This window comes from Diceros bicornis, chromosome 5 (assembly GCF_020826845.1).
Source record: "Diceros bicornis minor isolate mBicDic1 chromosome 5, mDicBic1.mat.cur, whole genome shotgun sequence".
Lineage (NCBI taxonomy): Eukaryota > Metazoa > Chordata > Mammalia > Perissodactyla > Rhinocerotidae > Diceros > Diceros bicornis.
This window is the reverse complement of record NC_080744.1, coordinates 88,014,420-88,040,711: the sequence shown is the minus strand read 5'-3', so window position 1 is coordinate 88,040,711 and position 26,292 is coordinate 88,014,420. Positions and strand designations below refer to the sequence as shown.

The following is a 26,292-nucleotide window of genomic DNA, read 5'->3' as shown; positions in this document are numbered from 1 at the left end:
CTCTGAGCCCTCATCTCTAAACTACGCTCACCCCCAGCTCTTACATTGAGAATCTCACATATGCAAAGTACATCCCAAGAGGATCCCAAAACCCACACTACAATCCTGAAGTCACAAAGTTACTCTGACCTTCCTTTAGGAAACACACCTGTCTTTGGAGCTCACCGGTAAATTTCATCCAAGGAATAATCCCCTCTACCACCCCACGCTCTTGGCTATTGACTCCAGTGAGGCTGAAAGAGAAGTTTCCACTTGCGTGCAGGGTGTGTGGCACACGCGGTTGCTCGGACCAGACCCCCACAGCCAGTGCACGACAAGCTCATTGTCTTAAATCCAGCCCTCCTTTTCCTCCTGTAAAGCTCACTTCTCAGTATGAGCATGTGGGAAAAGCAGGGAATACTCGTTTCTCTGTAAGTATTTCTCTGCTGGCTTTCTGGGTGCTGAGTGCTCTAGGAAGGGATTAGAGCAGTTCCCTCATAAGCAGTACGCCCTAAGGTCAAACACTTAGCGAACGATCAAGAATACACGCCTGACCTCATGGTGTTTTCAAAGATGAACGGTCCCACCACCCCAAGCCCGAGAGCCCAGAAGGAAGCCACCGTCACCCCGCACCTGTATTTGATGTCAAACACTGTGGAGTCCTCATCCTCATCATCCTCCTCATTCAGCGGGGCCATCTCCACTCGCTCGGCTGGAGTGGTGATGATGTCATACTTGCGGGTCTTCTTCAACCTCTTTCCCGACCTGGAAGGGGAGAAGCACATTCCTGAGAACTCCACGATCCTCACGAGGGAAACCACGCTGCTGCCTCCAGCCAGGCTCCCAGGAGACCTGCGAATACCCCAGCTCCCCCACCTCCAGCCATGGGACCTCGGGCGGGTTGCTGACCTCCCTGACCCTCGTGGTCCTCACCCACAAAGAGAAGATGATTACCCCTGCTCTGAGCACTGAAAACCTCAGTAATCAAGATAAATAATACCCAAATGCAACATTATAAAAAGGCAAAATTAATGCAAAGAAAATCCACGAGGAGCAAAAGATCAAAATGTTCAAGAAGCACAGGACCTAGCCCTGCAGTTGCACAGGCACGACACACCTGCCCCCTCCTCCCCTTGCCCCTCACCCTCCACCCAGCCCTGCTGTGTCTGCGGGTCTCTGCTCCAAGCCTGGCCTTGAGGGCGCTGCGGTGTGGGCCGGCCAGGTGGGATTAGGATCAGGGCTCGGGCACACTCTACCTGTGTGATCATGGGCAAGTCAGTTAATCCCCCCAAGCCTCAGTCTCCTCATAAATGAAATGGGATAAGAATAGTATTTGTCCCTCACAGGTGAGGGAGGATTAAATGAGATGATGCATTTTACAAGCCTACACACGGGGCTCTCGGCAAAAATCACTGTTAGTAAAAATAATAAACAGAAGTACTACAGTCTCTCTCGTATGACAAGGAGTTGTAAAAATCAGTCAACATTGTATCCATCATGAGGATCTACGAGGATAGCGAATTACAACACTAAGCTTTTACCTCTGGGATGGTAGAGGATCACTGTGGGGTGGGCCCCAGGGAAAGTGCTGAGACAGGCCACTTCGGCCTCTGGCATCAGTCCCTCTGCATGAAGGATGCAATACTTGTCGGGCCTGGCTGAAAGTTTATGATGCCATCAGGAATACTACTATCATCATGACTACTGATGCTCTTTGCATTTATTTCTGCACTATCTTGAACTTTTCCCCAAATGTCTTGTATTCTCTAGTGTCCCTCCTTTTTAAGTATATCTGAGAACCAGTCAACCCTAAAAACTAGGGCACTGTTTTTCATAACTAGGGCACTGAAGAATCACATTCTCTAAACATTCTTCCTGCAGACTGCAAGCCGTTCCCGGATGGAGACCACATCGAGGACACAAGCGAGATCTCTTTGTCCTCTGCACACAGAAACTCTCCAATAAGTTTGCAGAATAATGAAAACAGAAGTTCACCTTCAGGTTTCCTAACGATTTCTTAGCAACAGCCACTTGCTCTCATCTTACCTAGTATGATTTACCAGAAACGTGATCTATGAAAGTGTCATTTACATAAAAAATATATATATTTATCTGCATCTTTGGCGTAAAGCAACCTCTACAACCTCTAGTACCTGCTCCTCGTGGTTCTTTGGGTGGAGACTTTGGAAGACAGGGAGAAACCACCTATAAAACCGATGATCTCCAAGCCTCGATGTGTCCCTCCTGCTTTCATCACAGGTACACACACACATACACACACACACACACACACACACACACACTAAGAGGCACGGGGCATGTGACTGCTTGGATTTCGAACACAGGAGGAAGCGCGGTGCAGACGCCAAGCCTGGTGGTCAGAGGTGGGAGGAGCACAGCCAGTCGCCTCCCGAGTGGCCCTGGGACAACGGTATTTTGGAAGCAGGCTTTGTGCAGGAGTGTAAATGCTCACCTTATAAACACTGTTGGTCCCACATGCTCACCATCAACAGCTTCTTCTTTTTCTCCACCTCCCCCGAAAGGAGTAAAATAAATCTTTGCATTCTGCCCTAGATGACACAGTCCCTGACCAATTCCATCTCCAATGCCGGACGGGGGAAATTTAAGGCCAGAAACAGCTCCATCTGCCACAAGCAACCCAAGACAAAGGCATAAGGAAACCACCCATCCTCAAGCTCTGGAGACTAGAAGCAAACTCCCCATCCATGCAGACTCACACCCCACACCTTTCTCAGGAAAACGGCCCCATAGCTCCACCCAGATGATTCGGAGGGAGCACCTGGCTTTGCAAAGGAGTGGGGTGTGCCCCTCTGTTGACCCTGCCACGTGCCCGGGCCGCCCATTCCCAACACACCTCTGAACAAGCATCTGCAGCGTCACAAAAGGAGCCGTCCCGTGAACCCAGGACTTGAGGAAGGCCCTGTGGACGACTGGAGAGACCAACGCCCGGACGGTTTCACACTGACGAGTCAAAGCCCTGTTTGTAACTCTTTTTCAGATATCATGAAGCCCAGAAAATGCAAAATCTGATTCGAAAACCTCGTCTTGCACTTGGAACTTGAAACCTCATTTAGTCATTGGCCCTGGGGCAGGACCGACTGCTGACCTTGGAAGAAGGTTCTGGAGGCTCTGACTTCAGCCCTGCTTCATGGGAGTGGATCCTGATGACCCATAAAATCACCTTTCTTCTTCCTGATTCAGAGTCTTCCTGCCTCAGAGTCTTGTGATGAGAAAATTAACATACTGAGCTCAAAATAAGACCCATGAAGAGTTACCCACGGGAGAAGCTGGAAAACAACCCCAGCATCTAGAACGTCATGGCCCACATGCTTTAATGCTGGCCATTCCAACCACGTCACCTCAGAAAATAATTGTCAGCCCTGAGATTACACCAAAGGTGTGATGTTTAATTTTATGTGTAAACTTGACTGGGCCAGGGGTGCCCAGATGTTTGGTCAAACATTATTTCTGGGTGTGTCTGTGAGGGTATTTCTGGAAGAGATTAACATTTGAATCAGTAGACTGAGTAAAACAGATAATCCTCCCCAATGTGGGTGAGCCTCATCTAATCAGTTGAAGGTCTGAATACAACGAATAAAGACTGATCCTCTCATGAATAAGAGAGTTCCTCCTGTCTGACTGCCTTTGAGCTGGGACATCCTTTTCCTTTGTTTTTTTCCTGTCTTCAGACTCAAACTGAAACATTAGCTCTTCCTGGATCTCAAGCCTTCCAGCCTGGGAACTGGAACTTACACCATTGGCTCTCTTAGGTCTCCAGCTTGCCCACTCACCCTGCAAATCTGGGGACTTGTCAGCCTCCACAATCACATGAGCCAATTATTTATAATAAATATATATATATATCTCTTCTTGGTTCCGTTTCTCTGGAGAACCCTGACTAATCCAAAAGGCCATTAGCAAGAGTCCTCATGCATGCTTCAAAAGCCAGTTTTGACATAATGAGCCAGAAAAATTACATTTCAAACAATCAACTCTCTGCGACACAACACCCTTCACAAAAGAAGAGTAATTTCTGCTGTTTCGCTGTTGGGCGTGTTAATAAGGGAAAACCAAGACACGTTGAGAAGTTTAAAGAGACTCAGACTGGTGCCTGGCAGAGGCCCACTGGCTGCGTTGACGAGCTTCTCCGTCGGCTGGCAGGTGGGCGGAGGGAAACCAGGCAATGCAGGATTGGCGTCGGGTGGGGTGGGATGGCAGGGGGGTCTTCACATAGTTCTCAAGTTAAAAGGCGAACCCTTCCTTTACCAGCTGTGCAAGTCAGAAGCAGGAAAACGTATGAACAGAGTCGATCAGCGTTTCCCACAGACCCTCAGGTGCCTGGGCCTAACAGTCCTGGGGTCAGAGAATGTGCCCTCCTGTCTCAGAGAAGGAGAACGTGAGATGGCGGAAAACCAGACACAGCCCAAAGCCTAGATAACCTTGCCACGTCCTGCTCTCTCTTCTCTGAGTGTGGACATTCGAACGCGTCTTTTCAAGTTAGTAACAGTCCACAATGAGCTCTTCCAGGGTGCTGGCTAGGCAATTTACACATATGATGGCATCTAAAACACACAAATCACCCTAGAAGGCACTGCTGTCACCTCTGTTTCACAGCTGAGGAAATAGGCTCAGAGAGGCGGACGTCCCCACAGCCATGTGGCTAGTAAGTGGCAGAGCCGGGGTCTGAAGGCGGGCAGCCCCATGACTAGATGGCTGGCCATCTGCACCTCCTCCCACATGGTTAAGTCAAAGTGCTACTTGACTACTCATGGTCTGAAATGCGCCATGAGGGGAGAGCGCATGGGGCTTAAGAGCTTAGATTGTGGAGTCAACTCAGAAAACTCGAAGGGCACAGTGAGTGCATATTGTTCCTGATTTGCTCAAAAGAGAGCCAAGGGCTGCCCCAGCGCCACCCTCCCTGGCAGGTCACCTTGAACCCCCTCGTGCTTGCCAAGAAGCAAGGTGCCTGCCCCACCTTGCTACTTCCCACTCGCACCCAACTGCAAACCCACTCCACGCCCCCACCAGACTTCACCTCCACTTGACTTTAGCACCAAGAAACTCTTGTTATACTTTCCAGAACTTGTCACTTAATACATGTTCCTATGTCAAGCTGATCTGGGCACACATCTAACAAACTCCTTCTAAATCGCGACTCCTTTGGGACATGTGTTGGTTTGGGGCAGGCCAGCATCCTTCTCCTCCCTCCTTTGGGCATCTGTAGCTCAGTGGCCTCGGTGAATCCCCCGCCCACACGGTCCCTGTGGTTGAGAAGGCCTGACCACTGACCGCAGCCCCAGCTCCAGGAGTGAACATGGAGCCAATCAGTGTGTTGCAACCACCAGGCCATGGCAATGGGGTGGAGTTTGGGAGGGCACGTGACCAATCAGGGCCAGTGACCCTTTGCCAGGAAGGCAGGAAAAGGGGCAGTACATGCCCTGCCCACGCACACTGGCCTTGAGACCCAGATGAAGAAAGGCATCTTACTACCTTCTAGAAATGGAAAATAAAGCCAACATGGCAGAGAACAGATCAGACAGAGAGAGACCAAGTTCCAAATCCACTATGGAGTCAGCCCTCCCCGATAACTACAAAGCTACTCTCTTTTTCACCAAAGCCAGTCTGAGCCGGGTTTTCCATCACACAACCTAAAGAATCCTAAGTCCACAGGGTCTCGAAGGAACAAAGGCAGGCCCAGGGTGAAGAGAAACCACCACTACAAGAATAAACACCATCTTGGGATTTTTCCACATTTTAATAGTAAACCTTCCATATATAATTTTCTCATTTCCTCAAACCCTTTAAAACCCTAGGACTCTTCCCTGCTCTAGAAACAAAGAATTATACACACAGAGTGTCTCAGCGGAAATATCATAAATATTTTTGCTTGGGGCTACCTGTGAACAGGTTTTCCAAGAAGACAACCATCGGCGTGACTCCCTTCACGGGGCGTTTAAGAGCACACTGGCTTGAGGCAAAGACCACATGGCCACGAAGAATCTGAAGTCACCTCAGTCTCTCCAAGGGACAGTGGGTCAGCCTCGGGGACAGAGCCCTCACCTCACAGACACACGCAGCTTGAGGAAGAAGCACCTGGTTCTAGAAAGAGCACAAGTTTAGAGTCAGGCTTGGGTTCAATCCCAGTGTATCTACAGAAACACAGAACAAGAACCTGTTTCCTCAGCCCTACAGGGGGCGGGTGCGGGACTGAGCAGGGGAACAGCTGTGAAAACTGTCGGGCATAGAGGAGATTCAGGAATCAAAGGAGGGAAAAGATATTGCTGGCCCATCCTCAACAGCATGGCACCCTTGCCGTAATTTTTCTTTTCTGGAACAAGTTCCCATTATACCAGGTGGCCTCAACGAAGAAATGGCAGATGGTGATTTTAAGTGAATGTCCATGTTGTGCCTCCCAGGAACAGGCAAGACCAGAGAAGTTCTAGAGGAGACAAAGGATCCTTCCCCTGGAGCCAAAACACACATTTCCAACAAGACAGAAGAGAAGTTCAAATTCTTCTACTCTGAAATATAATCTTCAAACCCGAGGGTTTGTTTACTCAAAGGCCCTTTCAACAGCTGGTCAGAAGCAGGTTTCCCAATGAGCGCTGGCAGGCGCTGTTTGTGCAAACACAAGGCTGGGGGAGCGGAGCACTGGAGCTCGGCCCACCGACTGGGAGAGAGGCCTTCCTTCCTGCCCTCCCCCACGAAGAGAAACAAAAGAAAACAAACGCTTGAGGGTTAGTTGTTGTCAGAAGTTCAACTCTGGGGTAGTGCAGTCAGATCCACGGTCCATGCACCCAGACATTGAGATCTAGATCTCAGCTCAGCGATTCCTTGGACTGTGTGCCTCAGGGCAGGTCGCTCACCCTGAACCTTAATCTCATATCCATTTCTACTGCTTGCCAGGTACGGTGAGGGTTCCAATGATAGATTCTCATGGTGCCTCCTTGCCCTATCCACTCCATGGGGCCACAGTTTTCCCATTTTCCCCACAAGGCCGTCCCAGGACACCCCAGGCAGGCCAGCTTCCCCCCTTCTTCAGGCTCCTGTCATCTCCATTCATAGGCACCACCTCCACTGCAGGGCACCATCTACGCGTGACTCAAACACGTGGGCCTTCCTGCACCATCACTCCACTGGGGTGACAGTAACAGCAGCCACCACCATGCGGCAACCCGGGTGCCAGGCACTGACACACTGTCTCATCGCAGCCTCAAGCCAGCGAGGCATCATGGAGTCAGGGAAACAGAAGCCCAGAGGCACTGCGTGACCTGCCCTGTAAGCAGGACTCAGATCCCCAGTCCACCACACTCCAGAACCCGAGCACTTCACTCCAATAAGAGGGCAGGAAACTCACCGGAGACGTCGGGTCCCCCCATACCCGGGGAGTGGGCGCTCAGTGGACACCTCTCAGGAAGCTACAAGTGCAGTCACAAGATCCTTTGGTTGCCGGCTACAACCAAAGCCACCCACAGATCATGTCAACAGAAGGAGGGCATGCCATGCTTCTGACTAGAAAGTTCCAACCTCATCAAGATGTCATACCTCCTGAATTAATCTACAAGTTTCACGAAATCCAATAAAATACTGACAGATTTTTTTGGGGAGAATCTAGACTAGCTGATTCCAAAGTTCAGAGAAGGAAAAAAAAAAATGGCAGCAAGAATAGCCAGGAAAATTCCAGGAAAGAGGAGTGTGAAGGAAAACTGATCCTAATTAGTGTTTACCTAAGGCTGGTGCTTGAGAGGGAGATGGGGGGTGACTGCTAACGGGTTCAGGGTTTCTTTCTGGTGTGATGAAAGTCTGAAATTGATTGGGGTGATGGTGCACAACTCTGTGAATATACTAAAAACCGTGAATTGGACACTTTAAATGAGTGAATTGTATGGTCTGTGAATTATATCTTATAAAGCTGAAAGATATACATACTCATACAGATATGTGTATCTATTACATTCATTTGTGTACTTATAAAATCTCTGTGGAAAGATTCACAGGAAATTGACAGCTTCAAAGAAGGAAGCTGGGCGGCCAAGGGATAGGAGTCAGAAGGAAATTGTTCACCATATACTCTGGCCCCTCATGAATTTCAAACCATGTGAATATATGACCTATTTTTAAAACAAATAAATAAATAAAATTCAAAGTAAGTAACTAAAATAAATTTTTAAAATGGACTAAGGTGTGTCAGACCTGCCTCTCCCTGGAGCCGGTGCCGGGGCCCCTCCGTCCGCCCAGAGGCCGCACGTCGCCTCCTTGGGGTGGTTTTGCTCATCTGGTGACTTCAGGAGCCAAACCCAGCAGCTCAAACTTTTCCTCCACCTTGGCTGTCTTCATTTTAAGCCCACTAAAGTCGTTCAGTAGCTCAAGGACCAGCTTTCTGCTGGAACCACACTACCTGTCACAAAGAGCACGTTACCTTTGATATTTAGAAAAATTAATAAAGAAAAGGAAATGAGGAGGAGGAGAAAGAATCAAGCAGCTGCCACGAGTTAGACGGGAGTGCCAAGCAGGCGTTCAGGCCTCAAGGCCCAGCGGAAGCTCCTGGTGCTCTGGGGACAGAGGCCTTCCCCATTTCTAACCTCTGACCTCTACCCTGCACCGTCTCCCTCAGCACGAAAGACATATCTGAGCCTTCCCTAACAAACCAAGTAAACCTGAAGAGAGAAAGAACACGACTCCAGAACCCACTTTCCAGCCCCAGCCTCCACCCTATTCTGTAGGGATCAAGTGCCCGAGAGGCCATGAAGACAGCGCTGTGTCCTCCAGAGAACAGGCGATGACCTCGGATTAGCCCTGGGCTCAGGTGGCAAAGCCACCAACACCAACCACCAAGGCAGGTGGCCAGTGATACGATTCCCGAGTACCAGCCTTCTTCCCCTTCCTGCCCTGGGCGCAGTCCCTGCGTCCAACCAACACCTTCCTTTTACAGCAGTTCAAACAAGCCACTGAGAAGGCAAACACCAGTGTGATACGAATCTCATCCCGCCCCGCTCCAGACGGGGGAGTAGAGGCACCCAGCTACACGAGACAAAAGCACTCTCCTCTCGTGCAGCACGAGCTTCAGGCTCTCAGTGGCCCAGCTCTAACACGGCTCCAGCCAAGCCCTCCTCAACACAGGCGTTCCAGAGCCTTCCAGATGCAGCCGGCAGCATCTCTACGCCTCACCCCTGTCCACGGGCTGCCCCTCCCCATCGCACCAGGGCCACTCTGTTCCAGGACAGCAGCCAGTCAAGCGCAATGACTCCCAGCACCACGTCAAGAACTCAAACACCCCAGAGCCCCGTGGGCACAGAAAAACAGTGAAGCGGGCCTGGTGTGACACAAACATTAGAACAAACACAATGACAAATAGTGATCAACGCTCTGCCTCTGAGTCAAGAAGACACATGGAGTGGCACTCACAAACCCAGCCGCGATGGAACAGCCGCTCCCCAGCTCCCGCCCATTACTGTCACGTGGAACAGAGGCCCTGTGTTTCCAGGTATTCCCATCTGCCAGGAAAAGCAGATCTAGACTTTATGTGAAGACTCCCGATTTTTAAGTGTTGTCAACCACCTCAGTTGTTAAAAACACTGTGCAGATCAAAACAAAACAAAAAAAACATGTCTCTGGGCCATCAGTTTGCAACCTCTGACTCAGTTTCTGGGCCCCGGGTGATTTGGTCACGGGTGCCGAGCATGAGTGATATTGAATAATTCAGCTAAAATCATGAGCCCAGAGGGAGGGAATGATGTCCACACTCAGCCGAGGTGTGGACTCCTTATATCTGTTCACCTACAGTTCACTCACGATTACGGGGTACCGGCTGCCATGTAGATAACCTAGCTGCTTCCCTCTCCTCTTGGGCACCATCCCCTCGGGATTAAACAAAGCGTACCTTTGTTGATTGACACCAATGCCTGCATCCAGCACACAAGACACAGTGTGCCCCGGGGGGCTTACACTTCATATAGGATCATGGGACGTGTGCCAGATAACCCCAAAGAGCTCAATTTCGTCTTAGGGTTTTCTTCTTAACACTATAGCATTTTGTCACTGTCTGCTCCCCACCCTTGATTCTCTTTCTCTCTCAATCCCGGAGGGATAGATCCAACTCTTATCCTTTCAAGACAAAATTAGTACACCCTGGGTTTGACCTTTTTGAGGAGCCACACGAAATATGGCAACAGCGAATGCCCCCAAGACCTGTTCCTCCAGCTCCCAAGTGTGTTTGCCAAGGGTTGGGTTCACTTCACTTTCATATGAGATGCCAGGTAAGGGAAGCGAGGCTTAAAGTGACGAAAGAAGCCTCTAGAGCAGCTCCATTGGTTCAAGGGCAGCAGCAAGATGACCAAGAGGGATTGTTCGGTGGACCCAGGGGACCTCACCACAGCCTGGAAGCTCTGGGGTCATTGTGCTTTGGGACACACGTCATAAGTGACCCTTTTAATATCTACTTGGCCCTGCCACGTGGTGGGGAGGCGTGGGAATGTCAGTCCTTGCCACCACCACCGCCACTTGAGGGACAGTCACTTCTCAGCAGAAGCTCCCAACCGCTCCACCTCAAGCCCAGATGTCCAGCTCGTGGCCGGCATCTCCGTGAGCAAGTTTCACCTGTACATCATCCTCTTTCTCACCAAGCCTTCTCCCCCGCCTGACCAGCCCCTTCACCACGCCCCCTTCTCCCCGCCCATCAGGGCATCTCAGCATTTTCCTCTGCTTTCGCCTCTTCATCCACTTGGGCCTTCAGCCCTCCCAACTGGTCCTTCCAGCACCTTCCACAGCTCTCCAAGCCATCCTGCACCCCCACTGCAGCCACGTCACTATTCACCCATTCACTCAGCAAATACTTATTAAGCACCTAAAATGGGTCAGCATTTCTAAAGCAGCCCTCTGATTATTTCACTCCTGTATTCCAATCCTCCATTTGCTCCTCTGACCCACTACAACTCCCCAAATCCTCCAGCTGGAATTCCTGTCTGCAACAGGGGAAGGGTGGGAAATGCTGGATTGGAAATCAGATTCCTGCCCTTCCCCAGCTGCGTGGCCTTGAGTGAGACTCTGATCACTCTGTGCCTTGATTTACTCATCTGTAAAATGGGGACTCCGACAGTGCATCCATCATAAGAACAAGGAAATACATAAAAAACACTTAGCACAGAGCCTGGTACACAGTAAGGGCTTAATAAATACTAATTGCTATTATTATTGTCATCATCATGATCACTTTCACAAACCTTACCCACAGAAAAACCTCCTTGGCCATCTGGTCCTGGAAGAACCTCTTCTTCCACCCAGAAGTCCTAATCCTCTGCCTCCTCCGCACGTGCCTTCCCAGGCCATTCTGTCTCGCCCAAAGCCCCTGGGGCCGTCCTTTTGCAGTTTATGCTTTTGTTTGCAAGTGTTGTGTTTGACACATCACTCCTCTATTGGATTGCTTCTTATCTGCCAGGCAGAACCATCTCCCAGATTGAAGCGGAAGCTCCCTAGCCTCTAGTGTGTTCCCCACAGCCCCCTCTATGTTCACAGCAGGTCTCATAAAATACACCGGGAAGATTGCTCTATCCATTCAGCCATGTTTTCTCCTGAGTCCCTGGCTGGGTTTTGGGGAGACTCAGCTAGACCAGGCCAAAATCCAGCCTACCACGTCCTGGAGGCCCAGAAAGGGCCAAGCTGAGCAACAGAACCCCTGGGCATAAGTCCTACTTTCCCTACAAACTCACTGGGTGACCTTACCAAACCCTTTCTGCTTCTGAGCCTCAGTTTCCTCATCTGTACAATGGGTGGAGGGAGAGAGGTCAGGGGAGCTCTCAATGCAAAGAAACCCGACATCCAAGAGGTCACAAGGCCCTGTGGCCTCTCCCAGGCCTAAGGAGCCCTGCCCATGCTCTGTGCCCAGGCCCCTCCTCTCCTCCATACCTGCCAGTGAGAGTGGATTTCCTCCTCAATGCACCCCAGGAAAACAAATATCAAGTCTAGATTCACGGCAAATCACCCTTAGATTAAGTACAGATTTTTAAAGTGAAACCATGACAACACGATTCTAAATTCATGATCCTAGAAATTCCCTTTGCAAATGGTCAGGACCAAACACCAGCTATAAAACTAAAATACTGGACACAACTCATGAAGCCTTCTCTGCTTAAATCTGGGAGAGCCTCCCTCCCGTGACACTCTCCCTACAGGACACTATGCAGACACTGACACTGGAGACCCCCACCCCTGGATGTGCCTGGTGTCTCAAGAAGGATCTGCGTTTGCAAAGCCCAAATGCAATGCGTACATGGGCATGAGAGTTTACAGGTAAAGCCAGATAAGCCAGAGAGCTCAGGGTTAAATTAAAGAGGGATTTCCCTCCCTTCCCAATTTGATGGAAGGAATCGGTGGCAGGTGCCAGGTGCTCATGAGGCACCTCCTTCACTTGGGGAAATCAGTAGTGGGGGGAGGTCCTACGTGGAGTCCTAGGTGTCCACAGAGGCTCACGCAGGCTAAGGAGTCACCAATTTCTTTTTTTTTTTTTTTTCGGAGGAAGATGGGCCCTGTGCTAACATCTGTTGCTGATCTTCCTCTTTTTTTTCTTTTTTCTCCCCAAAGCCACAGTACATAGTTGTGTATCATAGTTGTAGAGTTGTAGCTCTTCTATAGGGGACACCGCCTCAGTATGGCTTGATGAGTGGTGAGCAGGTCCGCGCCCAGGATCCGAACCTGTGAACCCTGGGCCGCCAAAGCGGAACACATGAACTTAACCACTACACCGCTGGGCCGGCCCCACCAATTTCATTTTTAAAAGGCTCAGAAGCAGAGGCACCTGCCTGATTGTTTTGGCCATATGGCTGTATCCTCATTTACAGGCAGCAGCAAGACCAAAAGGCTGGGTGTAAATTACATCTGTTTTCAGGGTGTTATTTTTAAATACAATAAGACACTTGGCTGCTTAAAGGTGAGCCAGGGATCTGGTGACTCAATCTCATCTAAACACCCCCATAGCCCTCAGAAGCAGATGCCCAGAAAGGCTCAGTGACCTGCTCACATCAGACAACCAGCAGGCCTCGAAGTCGGGGCTCGCAGAGTTCTCAATCTCGCACTACTCACAGCTTGGGCTGCACCATTCTTTTTGGGGGGTTGTCCTGTGCACTGCAGGATGTCCAGCAGCATCTCTGACCTCTAATCGCACGATGACAGTAGCATCCCCCTCCCCAATCAAAAGTGTCTCCAGACATTGCCACACGACCCCAAAGGGGGCAAAATCCTCCCCACGTGAGAACCACTTGAAGGACCTTATTCCTCCCATGTGCCATGACTTCTTGATTAACTTGGTGGAGAAGTGAATCAAGGGCATACTCTCTACCCTCTTTAAAAAAAAATCTGGATTTTTGCCGTATTAGATTTCTTTAACGCTCTTTCTTCACCGTGGGATATAAAATTAAACAAGAGGGGATTGGATGAAGGTGCTCAAAAGGTGCTAACTTCCCATTATAAGACAAATAAGTCCTGGGGATGTAACATAGAGCATGGCGACTATAGCTAACACTGCTGTGTGGTATATATGAAAGTTGCTAAGAGAGGAGATCCCATCACAAGGAAAAGATATTTTTTTCTTTTTCTTTTTCTTTGTATCTATATGAGATGATGGATGTTAACTAAACCTACTGCACTAATCATTTCACAATACATGTAAGCCAAGTCGTTATGCTGTACACCTTAAACTAAATACCGTGTTGTATGCCAATTACATCTCAATAAAACTAAAAAAAAGAAAAAAGAAAATCCAATTAAAAAATTAAAGTTAAATTAAATTAAGATGACTATGTTTCACTTCTATAGCTTTTCCCCCAATTCGAAACCTTGGTCAAACAATCAAACATGACCTCCTGGGTGCCAAAGAAGCTCTACGATCTCAAAGTCATAAAAAGGGACTGCACTTCTAACCATGGCTCTGTCCAAAGTGCCAATTTTTTAAAATAGTATTGATAAACTCATGAGTAATAGCTAAAAACATTTCAGAATGGTCACTTTCCTCAAATCCTGCAAGTATTAAGCTTTTGTATTTTTTCTTAATTTTGACTCTTATTACAAATGTCAATATACAGAAGATGGGAAATTTGGGAAATCCAGCTAAGCAGGAAAGCTCCGGTTCCTTTTCAAAGACCTGGCTTAGTAAATAAACTAAGCTTCTGTGGTTCCAGCATCTTGGGGACATGGCGGCGTGCACCTTTGCCAAGGATCCAAGTGTGACAGCTGGGCAATGTCAGATCACCTAGAATTCACCTTCCTCCCCATCCCCCAGGACGCACCAAAACAAACCTTCCTTTCAGATAAGAGGTTTTTACAGGGCTTTTGAAATAAGAATTGGCTGGGCATGCAGCCAACAGAGACCTGGGAGAAATGTGGCCTGGGCAGTAGAGCTGGGAGACCCGCCAAGATGGGGAAAGGATCCCCAAAGGAAAGGAAAGTCGTGGTTTCAGGTGGTAATCACCCTGCCTTGTCTCCACCCTATTCATAAGACACCAGAAAGTAAAGTCGGATCCCCTCAGATCTCAAAGGGTAAAGGTAGACCTAAGGGAGTGTGTGGGGCAAAAGTTACTGAGAACAGCAGCCGCTGGCTTATGCGGGTTCTGCCTGAATCCATGCAACACAGCGGACGCTTCCCAACATCAAAAAACTGGAGGAATCACAGCTTTCTACTTCCTCGACACAGCCTCTTTGTTGATTTCCTGCCAGCTCTCACAAACATGACAAGTAACAGACCCAGGGGCAACGGCCCCGAGACACACACACACACACACACACACACACACACACACACACGAAGGTATCCTCGCCAGAGGGCACTCTGCCTCCAAACTGCCTTTCCCTCCTTCCAATTTTGTCTCCAGTCTTAAAATCATTTTCCTTAATGATTAAAATACATGTAAAAGGTATAAATCATTCTGCAGACGGGGCACCCTGATTGATTAATGAGTATGGGAAGAGACAGCTGCTCAACCTCAGTAGAAAGTGGAGAAATGCAAAACAAAACAATGAGACACCAAATTACACCCACCTGATTGGAAAACATTTGCAAGTCGGATAATACTAAGGGTCGGATATGCTGGGAGGATCTGAGGACCCCCAGGCACTGCAAGTGGGAGGGTAAACTGGTATATACTCAAGGAAATCAAGTCTGAATCTGATTTCTGGGGCCCAGAAATCCCTCTCCTACGTGTACACCCCAGACGGTCTTGTCGAGGTCCTCAGGAAGACACGTCCAAGGATACAGCAAGGAGCTGAGTGTACAGACAGGGAGAGAAATAGTGAACATGTGTCCATTGTAAGGAAATTCATACAATGTAGAACTATATCATGAATAATAAATACACACATAATAAAAAAATAAAGAATCACCCATAGTCACACATGCACAAAAATACATACATAGATTTCTTTGTGCGTTCATATAAACATATATAATTTATTAATTTAAATGAGCTCGTACTACACATGCTGTTTGATAACCTGTTCCACTCAACAATACACAGCCAGTACTATATCAATGTGATCATTTTTATCAGCTGCACAGTATTCCCCTGTAAAGATTACCATAATTTATTTAACCAATGCCCAATTGTTGGATATTTAGGTTATTTAAACCTTTTCATTATCAAACAGAACTGCTCTGAACTTCCCTGCCCAAGCATCTTTGCTTCCTCTTTTAATTAATAAAATTAGAAGCAAAGATGATAAAATTAGAAGCAAAGAATATGTATCAGTGGGAAAAATGTGTGTACCTTAGGAATGGAATTGCTTGGTTAAAGTTATATATATTTTTCACTATGATACACATTCTTTGCTTCTAATTTTAACAGTTTCCTTGGATCCACATTTTTCCTGTTGTCTGCCAAAGTGACTGCTTCAGGGAAAACAGACAAATGGGCTAGGATTGCTGCTTCATAAGCAATAATACTAACTACACTCTTCCTCCCTTATCTGTATTGTTAAGAAAAGGGAGGGCCACCATCCGAATCAATTCCTCCCTCACAGGTTTCTGGCATGAGCCTTGCCTCAAATCACCGAGGACCTTCTGAGAAGCATCAGCGATGTAAAATACCAGGAGTTCAACATTCATTTGCTAAAAACATCTTTATTAGATGTCAGCTTGGAGTCTACTGTGCTTGGAGCCACAGTAGGTGTTAGAGAGACACAAAAGATGAAGGGCCAGCCCTGCTCTTCAGAGTCCAGCCCAGTCAGGCAGAGGGACACATTCAGAGTCACTCTTGACTCCTGAGTAGAAAATTCAAAACTCGAGTATGTTCTGGGAGCACTGGGGGGCCCTGGCTGGGAGGCTTCTCAGAGGAGGCGACACAGGCAGGCAAACATCAATGAGCTGGCCGTGTAGTGTTGGTGGTGGAGGGAACTCCGTGCAGAGGGTCAGAGAGAGACAAGAAACGCAGGCCCGAGGCCACACGACACCTCTGGAGAAGCCCTGGAAGTGCAGCAGGGCTGGAGCAGCAGGCAGAGCTGAGATGGGGGCTCTCGACGGAGGGGGGGCCAGGTCATGAAGAGCCAGCTTTGCCACATGCTAAGGAGCTGTGCATGGGGAGATGGGTGGGCAGAAAACGGAGGAGACCAGAAGGAGGATGGATGGGAGTGCTGGCAGCAGGAGCACCAGCCTGAAGGATACTGCTGTGATTCAGGAGACAAGGTAGAGAGGCGCTGGCAGGTGGGGAAGATTTCGTGGGGAAAGGGGTGTGGGCACAGGTGAGACAGCCTGGGGGGGTGGGGGTGATGGTCAGGATGTGGTGACTGCATGCTAAGGAGCTGGGAGGGGGAGCAGGTAAGGAAGACACCCAGTCAGCACAGCAGGCATTCAGGGGATCTGATAAACCGAGCTGCAGAGAACATGAAAAGGGTGAAAGGTCACAGCACAGTCCACCCAGCAGCGAGATGGGGCGCTGGTCCTGCCTCGGCCACAGACTTGCAGAGTGTTCCAGAATCTCACAGATGACTTACTTCACTCCCTAGGATGCAACTTTCTCATCTGCAAAGGAGCATGTGGAGACCGTGTACCATCAATGCCCTTCCCAGCTGTAAATGCTATAAGTTCCTGTCTACATCAGAAACCGGGGTGGCAGCTGTCTGCCTGCAAAGTCACCCCAACAAGGCAGCCTTCCCGGGCAGAGGAGGCAGGTCACGTCCATAACCCACTTCTCCCACAAATCAGACAGAACCTTCTTCCCACACTCTGCACACAAGGCAACAAGGACCCATCTTTCCCAGGCCTGCGAGCTGGCGCTCCCACTCAGACACGCGGCCCAGGGCCCGCACATCTGGCCATATGCTGCTTGCTTTTCTCCCCCATTCCTGGATAATACGGAGCAGACTGGCAAAATTGCTCAAATACCTTCTTAAAAAGAACACCGCCTTGTGGGCTCGGCGGCCTATTTTGAGCGAACGGTTTCAAACCTCCAGGCTCAGAGCTGCTCTAGGCATCAACCTTCACCCCAATTGAAGAGGTCAGTAAAGAACTACGGTGCATCCACTGAACGCCAGGCCAGCATCGGGGACGGAGACACTAGGATGGACTGGACATCACTGCCCTCCAGGGCTGTCTGCTGAGTGGTAAGCCGGGCACTAAGCCCAGTCACCCAGCACGGCAGGAAAAGGGTTGTATGGAGGATGCACAAGTAGGGCTGGGGGAGGCCAGAAAAGGAAGCAACAGCCTCACTTGGACATCCAGGAAAACTGCACATAGGAAGGAGCATGAGAGCTGGGCCTGGTGGCTGTGTGCAGTCATGGCAGGTTGGCAGCAGGACCTGGCCCAGGAGTGAAAAAGCACAAGCCAGCACCATGGAGTGTAAAGAAAGGAGCAAGTGACAGAGAGGAGGCTTGGAAGGGCTGGCTGATGGCCACAAGGTACACTGGGGCAGTCTGTCAGGGCCCTGAATGCCATACCACGTAGTGGCTACAGGGAGCCACTGAAGGTTGTAAGCAGAGGAGCGAGGGCAGTGGGAAGGATGGGAGGGGAGAGGGGAGCAATTCAATGCCCGGAGCAAATCAAGGGGACCAGCACAGCGAAGAATGACGTGGCCTGAGCCAGGCCAGGGGATGGTGGGGTGAATGTGGGACCACAGTTCCTCCTCCTCTATTTTCTCATGACCACTGACATTGAATCCCACAGGCCCACAAGGAAACACTTTGACTCAGAGTCACACAGCAACAACAGCAAACCTCAATAGAGGGCTCCCAACCCTGCCTTTCCAGGTCTGGTTTCTGCTGGTGTGCTGAAAACGCTCCCCGGGGAGAGCAAGCCCGTGGCCCCAAACCTCCAAGAGCTGATCAAACACCAAAGCACAGTGTGTACACTTGGAAGGGGAGGGAATGGGCAGTGAATAACTGACACACACACACCCAGATTTCCCGGCGGCAGGCCTGAGTAACAGGACACATTTAGTTCATTTCCTGCACAAACGGAATTTCCCAGGCATTAGGGGAAAACGTCCTCCTTGGGTCCCCTATAGCCCCCTCCATCCCATTACTCCAGGAAACTGGGTCATCCTTCCTAATTTCCCAGAAACTTTCTTCCCCGACTTGAGCAACATACAAAAGCCTCTCCACAATCCCTCAGGCCCCTAGGAACCTTCACTGGGGCAGCTCAGGCAGGCAGGGGCACAGGAGAGATGTCCGTGTACCCCGCTAACAAAAAGTCACTGAGGCCGCGGAGGGTCACCAAGCATCCTGAGGCCCAGCTCCAATCCTGGGCCCAAAGCGCACCTCAAACAGGCATTCTGGGGGCATTCCCGCATGCCAGCACAACCGAGGAAAGGAAAACAGGCAGGTGGAGTGTGAGGGAGCCTCAGACATAAGGGAGGGACGGGTAGCAAGGTGGGAAAGGTCAGACAGACCTGGATTTGAATTCTGACTCCACCACTGAGTTTACTCGGATAAGCCACCCTACCTCTCTGGAAATTTTTTCCTCATCTGTGAAACGGGTATAAAAATAAATTCCGTGTAAGGTTATCAGAATTCGGAGCGCTACTGTGACTGTTAAGCATTAGCAGAGTTCAGAGGAATCCAATATTTATTATATATCGTTAAAAGGGGAGAAAATTCCTAAAATGTTACCAGGGAAAACCGGACGAGTGCACCCCCGCGGGGCAGGGCAGGGAGCCGCCGCTTGGCTAGCTGGAGCGCGCCAAGGCGCCGAGGCCGGAGCTGAGCCGCGCGCCCAGAGCATCTGTGCGCGCAGGTGGGGCGGGCGCGCGGCGACTGCAGGTTGGCGGTGCAGGGTGGCCCGCGCGGGAAGAAAGGGGGCGGCTGGACCCACCTGAAGACGCGCAGCAGCAGGCAGGCGATGAGGAGGGCGGTGAAGGCGCACGACACGATCACGGCCGCCTTCAGGGTGGGCAGGTCGTGGAGCAGGCTGGAGATGCGGGTCACCAGGGCGTCGCCGCTGCTGTTGGAGCTGCCGCCGCCCGCCGTCCAGGTGGCGTTCCCGGGCTCCGGGCCGGGCGGCGGCCGCGGCTGGCGCTCGGGTTTGGGCTGCGGCGCCGCGGCGGACTCGGCTCTGCTGGCGCGGGCGGCGGGCGCGGCCAGGAGCGCGAGCAGCAGCAGCGGCAGGAGCGGCGCCGGCGGCGGCGCGGCGCGCATGGTGCGGTCGGGCGGCGCCGGGCCGGGAAGGGCGCGCGCAGCGGAGCCCCGCGTCCCGCACCAGCGCCGAGGCCTGCACGAGGGCTCCCGCGGCGGAGGCGGCTGCGCGTGCCTGGCAGGAAGCTGCGGCGCCCGGAAGAGCCCGCGCCGCCGCCGCCACCAACACGTTGCACCGAGTCATTCGACGGGCCGCGGCCCCACGTGGGCGGGGCAGGCCACCAGGCCCGGGTGCGGGCGGCCCCGATTTTCCTGAGACTTGGGACCGCTGGGAGAAGTAATAACAGCCAGGCTCCCTCTTCTGCAGGCACTGTGCTGCACATTTCACGTTTTATTTCATTTAATCCTAAAACCCCTTAGGAGACAGGTATTTGCTATCCTCCTTTAATAGTTGATTTAGGACCTAGAGAGCCAGTTCACAGCAACTCAGATTGTCAGACTAAGAATCAAAGACTGTGGGACCTGGAGATGGGGAAACTGAGGCCTCTAGAGTGAACTGGGTTGCCAGATGCCCTAGGCATTGCATATATTTCAATATTTCTCCAATTTCCCTCTTTCTCTCAAAAGGAGTTTCTTATCTCATGGCTTCAAGTTTTTCAGACAATTTGCACCTCTACTTATGAACTAGATTGAGATGTGCATTTCTGCACTCATACCTTTGCTGTGGAACAGCAGTGGGGGAATTAACAGTCTCCCTTCCAGGCTGAAGTTTCAGACCACAGGGAGTAATTGGCTTGCTGTCTCTGGTTTGTAAGCTAAATGATGCTTGTGGAGAAAGACAATTACAGAGGTTCTAGTGGGAGGCCCAAAGGTGGGAACTGATGGAGGGCACAGAGGGCTTTCCTGGAGCACTAAAAACTACACTGAGGGCCTCAGGTTCCACCTTTCACCCTGAGGATGGATCCTGACAGAAAACTCTCCAGTGGTGGTAATCAGGTAAACACATATGACAAGGAACCAATGACCTTAAACAGCTCACTCTTGGTCCTGGTACAGAAAGAGACAAATAAATAAAGATAGTACAGTGTATTAGTTAGCTATTGCTGCCTAAAAATTACCCCAAAACTCATTGGCTTAAAACAACACACATATATTATCTCACAGTTTCTGTAAGTCAAGAATCTGGGCATAGCTTAGCTGAGTCCTCTGCCTGAGGGTCTCTCACAAAGGTGCAATCAAGGTGTCAGCTGGGGCTGGGGTCTCATCTGAAGGCTTGACTGGGGAAGGATCTATTTCAGAGCTCAATCAGTAGTTGTTGGCCATATTCAGCTCTTCGTGGACTGTTGGACTGAGAGCCTCAGTTCCCCAGTGATGTTGGCCAGAAGCTGCCCTCAGTTCCTTACCATGTGAAACTTTCCAGCGTGGCAGCTTGTCTCATCAAAATGTGCAAGTCGAGAAGTCACTAATCTAGCAAGACAGAAGTCACTATCTTATGAAACCTAACCACAGAGGTGACATCCCAACACCTTTGCTATATTCTATTGGTTAGAAGCAAGTCACAGATCTCGTCCACACTCAAGGGGAGGGGATTACACAGGGGTGTGAATATCAGGAAGCAGGGATTGTTGGGGCCATCTAAGAAGCTGCCTGCCACTGTATGTGATACATTTTGATTTAGGAGGATGATCGATAATCAAGTTATCAGAAGTCATCACCCAGGAAGTATCATTTGAAATGCACATTGAATATTACAGCATGCCCCAGGGGTGACAGATTTGGACAGATTACATGATTTAGATCTCTTCCAACTCTAAAATACCACTTGATGGTATGTCAAAAATGTTGTATTGGTAGAGAGCCAGCATTATCAGATGATCATGATAGAATTCATAAGAGAAATTCCTTAAAGAACTGCCTCTGACGTCCGTGATTGTTCAGCGCTGCCCTCTAAGGCACAAACCTCAGACGTCACAGGCTCACATTTTCGTCCTTGACAGAAATTCCTGCCTGGTAGAGCAAAGAGGCCCTGGGTGTGGAGCCTCTCAGCCAGGATGAGAGGTCTGACCACTGAGTGGCCCTGGCCAAGGACTTAACCACCGAATCCAAGTTTTTTAAATGTCTAAAATGAGGACAATAATACTTAGCTCAATGAGGTCACTGGAAGCATTCATAAGAAGGGAGAAAATATTAGTATCCTTACCCTTCTTTTGCCACAATTCATGGACTGACGTAGATTTGTTTGATTGTTTAACATCGACTTAACACCAAGAATATAGAGAGCATAAGTATTAGATTTTTTTAGTAAAGTGAAACTATAGAATCTTTCCTTCTTCCTGATTATTTGCTGTGAAAATCATCACAACAAAGGACTTACTTATAAATTGCCCTAAATTAGAGTTCCTTAAAGATTTTGATTCAACCAAGCATAAGCAATGACATTTTTAGCATGGAACACTGGCAACACTGGCAACAGAGACAGGCAACAGAAACCAACTCTGGCTGATTTCAGAAAAAGGGAGTTTATCAGAAGCATGCTGGGTTGCTTCCAGACTCAAGTGTAAGCTATGGCAGAAGTTCTGAAAGTGTGGTCTGTGGACTCCTGGGGTCCCTGAGATCTTTTCAGGGAAACTCCAAAGACAAAACTAATTCCATAATAATACTAAGACGTCATTTGACTTTTTCACTGTGTTAACATTCGCACTGATGGTGCAATAGCAACAGTGATAAAAACTGATGGTGCCTTAGCATGAATTAAGACAAACTGTACTCATAGTCATTGTATTCTTCACAACCATGCACAATAGGGAAAAAAAGAGCCAGTTTTACTTTAGAATATCCTTGATATAGCCATGAAATTATTAAATCTTGACCCTTGAGAACAGATAGCTTTAATATTATATGTGATGAAATGGGAAGTATGAATAAATCACTTCAGCTGCACATTGAAGCATGGTGATTGTCTTAAGAAAAAGCAAATGTGCAATTCTTAGAGTTGCAAACTGAACTACCCACTTTTTTCATGGAACACCATTTTTATTCAAAAAAGTACCTGAAAGACTTCAGACCTGGTCTTGGCAGGCATTTTCTCAAAAAGGAGCAATGTGAGCCTGTCACTTCAAGGATAACAACTGACAGTATTGTAGCCAATAATAAAATTCAAACCTTCAAGGAAAAGTTTGAATTTTTAGAAAACTTGTCAGTTAGGATGCTTTCTGCTATAAGCTGGACTGCTTCCCAATACTTCAAGACTTTTCTGATGAGCTTGCTGGCAATACTAAAAAGTGTGGAGTTTCGATGTTGTATAATGAAATCTGTCAAAATTTGGAAGATCTGCATAAATCAGCAAACCAGTTTTTCCAAATGACCAATGCACAATGTTACAAAATCATGTATGGGTAAAAGATTTATTCAAAGAGCAAGATAGACCAATGGATTTTGATGAAACAGAGTGCAAAAGTTCATTAATATGGTTCCAGATTTCACATTACAACTAATCTTTAAGAAACTACTAGTTGCAAGAGCATATAACACTTGTAAATATCTATGCACCCAACATAGAAGCATCTAAATATATAAAGCAATTATTAACAGACATAAAAGGAGAAATAGTCAGTAACACAATAATAGTGGGGACTTTAACACTCCACTTACTTCAATGGGTAGATCATCCAAACAGAAGATCAATAAGGAAACACTGGCCTTAAATGGCACATTAGACTAGATGAACTTAGTAGATATATACAGAACATTCCATCCAAAAACTTCAGAATACACTCTTTTCAAACGTACATGGAACATAGATCACATATTAGGCCACAAAATAAGTCTCAATAAATTTAAGAAGATTGAAATAATACCAAACATCTTTTCTGACCACAATGGTATGAAACTAGAAATCAACTACAGGAAGAAAACTAGAAAAGCCAGAAATATGTGGAGATTAAACAAAGTTCTACTGAACAACTATTGGGTCAATGAAGAAATCAAAGGAAGAATCAAAAAATACCTGGAGACAAATGAAAATACGACATGCCAAAATTTACGGGATACAGCAAAAGTGGTACTAAGGGGGATGTTTATAGCAATACAGGCCTACCTCAACAAACAAGAAAAATCTCAAATAAAGAATCTAACAGTGCACCTAAAGGAACTAGAAAAAGAAGAACAAAGTCCATAATCAGTAGAAGAAGGAAATAATAAAAATCAGAGCAGAAATAAATGAAATAGAGACTTAAAAAAAAGAAAAAAAATCAATGAAACTAAGAGCTGGTTCTTTGAAAAGATAAACAAAATTGACAAAGCTTTAGCTAGACTCACCAAGAAAAAATAGACAAGGCTCAAATAAATAAAATCAGGAAAAAAAGAGGAGAAATTATAATGGACACCTCAGAAATACCAAAGACTGTAAGAGAATACTATGGAAAGCTATACGCCAACAAACTGGATAATCTAGAAGAAATGGATAAATTCTTAGAATTACATTTATGATAAAAACTCTCAATAAAATGGGTATAGAAGAAAAGTACCTCAACATAATAAAGGCCATATATGACAAACCCACAGCTAATATCATATTCAATGCAGAAAAACTGAAAGCTATCCCTTTAAGAACAGGAACCAGACAAGGATGCCCACTTTCACCACTCTTATTTCACATGGTATTGGAAGTCCTAGCCAGAGCAATCAAGCAACAAACAGAAATAAAAGGGATCCAAATTAGAAAGGAAGAAGTGAAACTGTCACTTTTTGCAGATGACATGATTTTATATATAGAAAACCCTAAAGAATCCACCAAAAAACTATTAGAAATAAATGACTACAATAAAGTTGCAGGATACAAAATCAACATATAAAGATCAGGTGCGTTTCTATACACTAACAACAAATTAGCAGAAAGAGAAATTAAGAATAAAATCCCATTTACAATTGCAACAAAAAGAATAAAATACCTAGGAATAAACTTAACCAAAGAGGTGAAAGATCTGTACACTGAAAACTACAAAACATTGTTGAAAGAAATTGAAGACGACACAAAGAAATGGAAAGATATTCCATATTCTTGGATTGGAAGAATTAACATAGTTAAAAATGTCCATACTTCCTAAAGCAATCTACAGATTCAATGCAATCTCTATCAAAGTTCCAATGACATTTTTCACAGAAATAGAACAAAGAATCCTAAAACTTATACGGAACAACAAAAGATCCTGAAGAGCCAAAGGAATCCTGAGAAAAAAGAACAAAGCTGGAGGTATCACACTCCCTGATTTCAAAATATACTACAAAGCTATAGTAACCAAAACAGCATGGTACCGGCACAAAAACAGACACACAGATCAATGGAATAGAATCGAGAGCCCAGAAATAAACCCACACATCTATGGACAGCTAATCTTTGACAAAGGAGCCACGAACATACAATGAAGAAAGGAAAGTCTCTTCAATAAAAGATGTTGGGGAAACTCGACAGCCACATGCAAAAGAATGAAAGTAGACCATTATCTTACACCATACACAAAAATTAACTCAAAATGGATTAAAGACTTGAATGAAAGACCTAAAACCACAAAACTTCTAGAAGAAAACACAGGCAGTACACTCTACAACATCTGTCTTAGCAGCATATTTTCAAATACCGCATCTGACCAGGCAAGGGAAACAAAAGAAAAAATAAGTAAATGGGACTACATTAAACTAAAAACCTTCTGCAAGGAAAAGGAAACCATGAACAAAATGAAAAGACAACCTAACAATTGGGAGAAGATGTTTGCAAACATATATCTGATAAGGGGTTAATATCCAAAATATATAAAGAACTCATACATCTCAACAACAAAAAACAAACAACCCAATTAAAAAATGGGCAAAAGATCTGAACAGCCATTTTTCCAAAGATATACAGATGGCTAACAGGTACATGAAAAGATGTTCAACATCACTAATTATTAGGGAAATGCAAATCAAAACTACAACGTGATATCACCTCATGCCTGTCAGAATGGCTATAAGTAATAAGACAAGAATTAACAAGGGTTGGAGAGGATGTGAAGAAACAGGAACTCTCGTACATTGCTGGTGGGAATGCAAACTGGTGCAGCCACTATGGGAAACAGTATGGAGATTCCTCAAAAAATTAAAAGTAGAACTACCATATGATCCAGCTATTCCACTGCTGGGTATTTATCCAAAGAACATGAAAACATGAATGCATAAAGGTACATGCACCCTTGTGTTCACTGCAGCGTTATTCACAATAGCCAAGATTTGGAAACAAAGTAAGTGCCCATCAAGGGACGAATGGATAAAGAAGATGTGGTATATATACACAATGGAATACTATTCAGCTATAAAAAATAGATGAAATCTTGCCATTTGCGACAACATGGATGGAGCTTGAGGGTATTATGCTAAGTGAAATGTCAGACGGAGAAAGTCAAATACCACATGATCTCAGTCATAAATAGAAGATAAAATCAACAACAAACAAGCACATAGATACAGAGATTAGATTGGTGGTTACCAGAGGGGAAGGGGGGAGGGAAGAGGGAAAAAGGGGTGACTGGGCGCATGTCTGTGGTGATGGTTGGTAACTAGTCTTTGGGTGGTGAACATGATGTAGTCTACACAGAAATCGAAATATAATGATGTACACCTGAAATTTATATAATGTGTTAAACCACTGTTACTTCAATAAAAAATTTTTTTTAATTTAAAAACTGTAAAAAAAAACAAAAACTACTAGTTGCA

At 47.3% G+C, this 26,292-nt stretch overlaps 1 protein-coding gene across 1 annotated transcript in view; it reads right to left on the bottom strand.

The window, feature by feature from the left end:
* FAM174B (family with sequence similarity 174 member B) overlaps nucleotides 1–19,658 on the bottom strand; it is a 36,567-nt gene extending 16,909 nt beyond the window's left edge. The window contains exons 1-2 of the mRNA XM_058542386.1: nucleotides 19,286–19,658; nucleotides 613–744 (exon numbers count right to left, since the gene is read on the bottom strand). Coding sequence (XP_058398369.1) covers nucleotides 613–744; nucleotides 19,286–19,608 — 455 coding nt within the window. The 5' untranslated portion in view covers nucleotides 19,609–19,658. The remainder of the gene's footprint in view (nucleotides 1–612; nucleotides 745–19,285) is intronic.
* Between the last annotated feature and the right edge of the window lie 6,634 nt (nucleotides 19,659–26,292).